Source organism: Octodon degus, unplaced genomic scaffold (assembly GCF_000260255.1).
Source record: "Octodon degus isolate 3935 unplaced genomic scaffold, OctDeg1.0 scaffold00146, whole genome shotgun sequence".
In the NCBI taxonomy this organism is placed as follows: domain Eukaryota; kingdom Metazoa; phylum Chordata; class Mammalia; order Rodentia; family Octodontidae; genus Octodon; species Octodon degus.
In genome coordinates, this window is record NW_004524722.1 from 6,844,229 (window position 1) to 6,851,941 (window position 7,713).

The 7,713-nt window shown below is 39.7% G+C and overlaps 1 protein-coding gene across 1 annotated transcript; it reads right to left on the minus strand.

The window, feature by feature from the left end:
• Positions 1-4,791: 4,791 nt before the first annotated feature.
• On the minus strand, positions 4,792-5,760 carry LOC101587116 (olfactory receptor 52B2). The gene has a single exon (XM_004642020.1). The coding sequence runs from the start codon at positions 5,758-5,760 to the stop codon at positions 4,792-4,794; it is 969 nt and encodes a 322-aa protein (XP_004642077.1).
• Between the last annotated feature and the right edge of the window lie 1,953 nt (positions 5,761-7,713).

The window sequence follows — 7,713 nt, forward strand, 5'->3', positions numbered from 1 at the left end:
GCCAGGGAGATAGCTCAGTGGCATAAGCACCTGCCCAGCAAGTGTAAGGTCCTGAGTTCAATCTCCAGTACCAAAAGACAAACAAACAGAAAAAGGAAGAAAGAAATGTACATTTAAGACATAAAACTATAAAAAAAATTTAAAATATTTTAGGAGAAAACACAATATATTTGGGGAGTTCAGAAGACCTGAATCAGACAAAGGAACCGGTGTCATAGAAAGTAAAAGTTGACTAATTCAATTATACAAAAATGTAGTTAAGAATGAATAATAATTCTAGGAGAAAAATACATAAAAAATGTAATAGACAAGAGGGCGATATCCTTAGAAAATGTGTGAGGAATTAAAATGGAGTTTGTACCTCCAAAAAAGAAAGAAAGAGAAAGAAAGAAAGAAAGAAAGAAAGAAAGAAAGAAAGAAAGAAAGAAAGAAAGAAAGAAAGAAAGAAAGAGAAGAAGAAGACCAGAGAGATAGCAAATATACATATGAATATGCTGAATCCTACAAAATTTTAAAAATTGAAAACCAGGTTCATTGAAATATCATAGCTCTCCTGTCAAGCTGGAAAACAATTAATCACCTGTGCTGGCATCAAATAACTTTCTATAGCCATTTGGAAAATAATTTGACAATATATTTAAATGTTTTAATGGCACAAAGTCTTTAATCCAGTCATTTCATTTCTGGCAAGTACATGCCAACATGGTGTGTGAGATCATAAAGATGTATCTACAATGATATTTGTTACTACATTATTACAATAGCAAAACAAAATAATCTCAACTTCATCACCATGACAATGAATAACTTATGATACATATATCACAATGGAATTCTTTTTCTATTTCCAAAACAACTATGGACTACCCCATATAGTTAAGTTAAAAAAAAAAAGAAAGAAAAAAAGCAAAGCAAAGGCCACTGCTGTTTCTGCCTGTATAGCAGGACATTTTACATGATAAGCAACAGCAAATCCAACTCCATCTTGGCTTGAGCACAAAGAATGCCTTTGCTTCTAAAACAAAAGAATATTTCTAGTATCAGGTTTATCTAAAGATCCAGCATGTCACCAGGGGCTTCACTTCCTTGTAACTCACTCTTCCAGGAATGAGTCTCTTAGGGTCAAAACCAAGGTGAGGTGTGTAAGGCACTTACCATGGATACAAAATTTACAAGCAGTCAAAATAAACACTATTTTAACAAACATTTAAAGTAAAAATTGGGCCAGTGCAATAGCTTAGAGGACTAAAGCGCCTGCTTAGGCAAGTGCAGGGACTGTGATTCAATCCCCGGTACCACATACTATGCCAGCCCAGCCCCCAGAGCAGACTGAGCTGGCCACAGAGCCTGGCGTAGTGGCGTATGCCTATTATCCCAGTGCTGGAGGAGATGAAAACAGGAGTCCAAGCTGCATAGTGAGACCCTATAACAACTAAATACATTAAAAGTAATAATAATAATTTTAAAACAAAGTGAAAATTAATATAAAAATCCATGTTATGCAAATATAAGAATTTTTAAATGAAAATTGGATCTGACAGCCCATCGAGCCATATTTGAACCCGAGGTAAAAGAAAAGATAGGAGTCCCTACATATTTGCTTTTATGAATTCTCAATAGCTAAATGTTTTCTGTAGCTTTATTTTACAATACTATTGATGAGTTTCTTCTACTAAAGCCAACAAACTTACAGGGTACTCTAATTTTTATATAAATAAAATAATTTAAACTTAAAGCCATGAATTTGAATATACACACATTTCACTATTTTTAAACTGCTTTAGCACGCCAGAGAAGTAGTTTTTTGAGTTCCATCCCTGCATGGCAGAAATGTCTATTGGCAGTTCAAAATGTCAAAATGTGCACTTACACTACAGTACACTATCCAGATCACATGAGAAGATTTAGTCTAAATCAACAGTTGATTGGGCCTATTCCAAGAATATATCAAAATTCTAGGAACCAAACTTTCATTTCCTGTCCAGAAATTTACCTCACCTGAAGAGAAAGTTCTTTCTCCACATGTAAAAGAAATGGCAAGATTCAGCCTGTGGAGTGAAGAAGGATAGTATTTGTAACTCATTCTAGAAATCCCCAGACAGCTTCTTTCCTGTTATTCCTTAGGCAAAGTCTGGTTTAGTTAGAGAAAAGTAGACCCAGCAGAAGCAGCCTCTAGAGAGCACTGACTCAGGACCAGAGAGGGCAGTTAATTTAACTATGTCCTTGTGCAGTACTCTAGACACACTACATGGCCTAATGACCCCAAATCTCTTACTAAAACATGGGCATAGAGTGGATTTGAGTGCTACAAGTTAATATGTAGATTACTAAGTCCCAGCTTATATCAGAAGGACTTCAATGTACTTAAGAACCTTTGGAGAAATAGAAGATATAGGAGATGAGTGTGTAGGGTGTGTGTGTGTGTGTGTGTGTGTGTGTGTGTGTGTGTGTGTGTGATAAAATTAGATATGCAACAATGGAGAGTTCAGAGTTCAAAAAACCTCACAACCATTTCAATCCTACATGTCCTACAAGTTTCAAAATATTTAACCTTATGCTGATGCTGACACTACAAGTAAGACATATTCCCTGCCATCACAGAGTTCATGTTCTAGCGCTTTCATAAACAGAGTAATTAACATTCAGTTGAGACTGCACATACCATTCATATCATATTGCTGCAGAGACTCAATGGGCAAGATGATTATCTCTGATTTGGGGAGACTGACAAAGATAGCAAAGAGTTACTGACTTCAGCACCCTACTGAAGATGTTTGACAATTACGTATCCTCTCTGAGCCTCGGGTACCCTTGCCTCTTAAATAGAGGCAATTATAATTTCCATGGTTCTATAATTTCCGAATTCTGGATAGTGGAACAATAAGATAAATTGGAAATGTAAATTGCTACATCATCAGTAAAAATTATATTGACATGAAAACAGACATGTGATCACAGGAGTGTGGAAAACACTGTGAACTCCAGGCTTCTCTTGGAATTCCTTCTGCTTGAGTCACAGAATATCTGTGTTTTCCTCATTTATTTGGTCATGGTAAGTTTTTTGTTAAATTATACGTAATAAGGTTTTTTTCATTCAATCTTCTCAACAACTCTATGAAGGAACCCTATAAGATACTTATTTCATAGATTTTTAAAAGTGAGAACTAAAAATATTAATCTCACAGATTCAGGTAGTCAAAAAAAGAAAAAAAAAAAGATGGGCTGGAACTTAAATCTTGATTTGACTCCAAACACCACCTACATAATGACCTATTCAGTGGCACCATCAACAACATGCCAAACAGTAGGCTTTTCAATGATCTAGGAGATAAGACTATATCTGTTGTTCTTTCTTTATAAGAGAGAATCATTTTTTGTCCATGATACTCAGTAATTACTTAAAGATAATGGTTCACACAGTATTAACTATTGTTATTCTCTTATTACTTTGTTATGAAATTTAGTTTTACTGTTTCAATAAAAGAAAAGGAAAAGAGTTAGCCTTGAGGGGAAAAAAGCTAGGAAAGATTCCAGAGTTTTCAGTTCAGGGAAATTAATTAGATCATCATAATCTAGTTCCCAAAAAAAATAACAAAGAAAAACAACATTAGCTTAAATTGGAGCTCTCAGAAAAGAGTTTTATGCTACAGAGACATACAAAAGATTCAAATCTGGCTAAAGAAACGAATGTCCATGACCTTTCCTAGGAAAGTATAAAAGGACATGAGGGTGAAGAGTATGAATCCACATAGAACACTATACTCTTAATTTTGCTAAGCTGACCGAGAACACTGTCCTATAATTCCTAACACTGGAGCTGGTCAAAAGCCAGGTAAAAGAGAGGACCAAGAATACACTGCTTCTGTTTGCTTGGGCTCTGAGTCACAGCAAAGTGTGAGAAGAAAATACTGCACTTCAGCAGCCGACCTGCCTTCAGAATGCTAACCTGCCTTCATGAGATCTGGTTTATTAATCACTGGTTTTGCGGACTAATTTAATAGTCACTGCAGTGTATCATAGAGGTGCATGATCTGGGCTTTGGGAAGTAATTTTACTCATTTGTTTTTCAAATATTTATTGTGTGTCAGGCATTTGTAATGTACTATGGGTACAGATATGAATAATACACAGTCTTCCCATTTCAAGGAGTTTACAGTCAGTTAGGGGTATAAATAAATGACAAGATCATTATAATTCATGCTGCACACTTAGACACATATGCCAGGTGGACCAAATGTGCAAAGATAGAATCTTGGCTTACCTGGAGAATCTAGGAAAAACCAAGGGAAAGTAGTTATTGGACTAAAAAGTGAAGAATGAGATGGAATTTTCTAGATGGTTGAAGGGCAGGCATGTCTGTTTTTAAAATATGTGCCATTATATAATGAAGTAAACTTGATTCTGCACAAAGTAAATGCCCATTTGGGGATTTAATCATGGGATTCCCTCATCTGTTAAATACAAGATTATTTCTCTTTATTGTTTATAACCTTACTTCACACATCATTTGGTTTCCTGTGCTTCTGGAGTACCATTAAAAGATGAAAAATGCTCATATCAAAGGTATGTATGCTTAGATATTTCTATGGTGTGAAAAGGAACATGTGAAGCAAGTAGAGGAGGAGGCAAAGAGAAGAGTTAGAAGAGAGGAAAAAAAAGAAAAGTAGGAGAGAAGAAAAGGCAATATAGAATAAGAAAGGAGAGAAAGAAAAAAACCCTCTATGTCCAGGAAATCTGTCTTTCACATCTAGCTTCCGTGAGGCAGCTGGCCTGAAGTTCTGTGAGGTTCCATCAGCCCAGAGAGGCAGAACACCACCAAGTCTTCACATCAAAGAACAAATGTACCACACCCTCCTGGATCTGCTTTGTCTTTACACCATAGACAATGGGGTTGAGCATGGGTGGCACCACCACATAAAGATTGGCCAGCAGGATATGCACATGGCGGGGAATGTTATGCCCAAATCGGTGGGTCAGTAAGGTAAAGAAAGACAGGACATAAAACATGAGGATGACACATAAGTGAGACCCACAGGTGCTGAGGGCCTTGTGCCGAGCATCCTGGGAGGGCAAACGAAACACCGCTCGGAGAATCAGTGAGTAAGACACAGCGATGAGGATCACATCCAAGATGACCATGACAATGGGCACTGAGAAGCCATACCAGATGTTCACAGTGATGTCAGCGCAGGCTAAGCGGGCCACGCCAATGTGCTCGCAGTAGGAATGGGGGACAACATTGGTTCGACAGAAGGGCAGCCGCTTCAGCAAGAAGATCACTGGGAAGATGATGCAGAAGCTTCGGATAACAACGGCCAGTGCAGTTCTTCCCACCACAGGCCACGTTAGCACTGCCGTATACCTCAACGGAGCACAGATGGCCACAAAGCGGTCAAAGGCCATAGCTAACAGGATTGCGGACTCCCCCACAAACATAGTATGAACAAAGAAGACTTGGGTGACACAAGCATCAAAGGCAATGTGATGGGCATGGAACCAAAAGATGGCTAGAGCCTTGGGAACAGTAGTGGTAGACAGAAGTATGTCTGTGATGGCCAACATGGAGAGGAAGAAATACATGGGCTCATGGAGGTTACGCTCTGTGATGATGACCACTATCAAGAGGCTGTTCCCCAGGACTGCAGTGATATACATGAGGCAGAGGGGGATTGACAGCCAAGTGTGATACGCCTCTAGCCCAGGGATGCCGAGGAGGACAAAAACTGCAGGGTGGAAGACGGTAAGGTTGGCGCGGGTCATGGTGCATATGATGGTCCTCTGTAGAATGCCTTAAAGGCTGATGCATCCACTAAAAGGAATGGGAACAAAAACATAGCTGAATAGGCTCAGAGATCACAGAAGACAGTGTGGTTTTATATAATGCTGGACATTCCGGGGCAAATTCTCCTACAGAACAGCCACTAGGGTGTAGAAAGACTTTGGGGCATTTGTGTTTCCTTTGGCATCACTAGTATCTCCAGCAATGCTTCAAGATCCAGCAGAGCTGTGCCTGCCTCCGCTCGCTGGGTCCCCTGAGTTTATTCATTTCTATCATTATTTCTACCTTTATTTCTATCATTCATTCTATCACTTCCACATAAGTATTATTAGCCCTATGCCCATCTGGCGTTTGTCCCATCCCCCAAGATTTTACTCTTTCATTATTTACCTGAATTTCCTGCCCCTTCAGCTTCTGTTTGCCCAACTTTTAACCTTAAAAGATCTTAAATTGGGCATGTAGGAACACCTGTAAAATCCCAGCCTTCAGGAATCCGAAGCAAAATCACCTGGAGTTCAAGGCCTTAAACATTCCACAGGAACTTGCTCTTATGGTTCCCTGTCCCAAATGGAACCTGAGAAGGACCTAAGGGTGCGCTTACCATTCTGACCTAGACTCACATCTTCTCTCAGCCAGGGAGCAGCAGGGCAGCAAGTGAAACCTAAAAGAACAATCACGACCCTTCTCACCAACTTCCCATGCTCCTTCCCAGATGATTTAATATAAGATCTTCTGTGTCCAGATCTTCTTTTGTTATTATCACTGGTCTGTGATACTAAATAGTGACATTCACCTGGAGGAGTGGGTACACACACACACACACACACACACACACACACACACTGCCTCTGGGTCACTTTTACTTTCCTTTCCCACTCCCTCTCACCCTCCTTCCCCAATTCCCTTCCCATCTCCAGAGTTGGCTTCCTTGCTTCTTCCCATCTCTTTCATTTGCTCTGTAAAGTATTCTTTTGGGTCCCTCAAATTAGAGATATGATGAACCAATACATTGTGTCCTCCTGCCCGCTCCTGGCTCCACTAACAGTACACATACCACACACCTCTACTCCTACCCCTTATCCCCATGCACTTCTTGTTCCCTAAGCCTCAGAAAGATGCAGGCTTATGTGCTGCTAAAAAGTGTTAAACATATTGTCCTTCTTATCTTAGATTTCCAATCACTCAGGTAGTAACTGTTTGCTTGGAAGTTATCTGCTCACTTATTAAAACTAGACAAGGATGGCTAATTAAGAATCTAGACAGACACATGATTAAAAGAGACCACAGAGAGCTAGATATGGTGGTACACAACTATAATCCCAGGACTCGGGAGGCTGAGGCAGTAAAGACTGTCTCAAGTTCCAGAGCAGTCTGGGCTGAGCAGTGAGATCAAAGTCAGCTTGGTGAGACCCTGTCTTTAAAAAAAAAAAAAAAAAAAAAAAAAGCAGGGTAGGGGAACAGGTATATAGAGAATTGAGAATATAACGGGATCAAATAAATACTGGCTGAATCTTCTGATAAAGGTGTTCAGAGGGCACCAAGAAAGGAGCCATGCAAGGGAATGACATCCTCAATTTCAGAATCCACCCCTACCTCTAGGCAAACACGGTTGCTCAGAGCATGACATGTTGTGGGAAGAGAGCAATGGGACTGAGATGGGCACCAGGATAGGACAGATTCCAACAAGGAAAGACCCCAGCAAACTAATCATTTGATATCCTTCAAGCCAGTGTATTTTAAACACAGCCTCCTTTCTACTGAGGAGAAGCTCATCTTTTCTGGTAGAAGTGCAGAGAGCAAGGGCACAGGGAACATCGCTGTGCCTGTTGTACTTCACAGGACTGAGCCTGGAAGACAGCTCAGCCACCTAAGTGCCTGCCTGGCAAGAGCAAGGTCCTGAGTAAGTGAATGTAAAAAAAAAAAAAAAAAAAAAA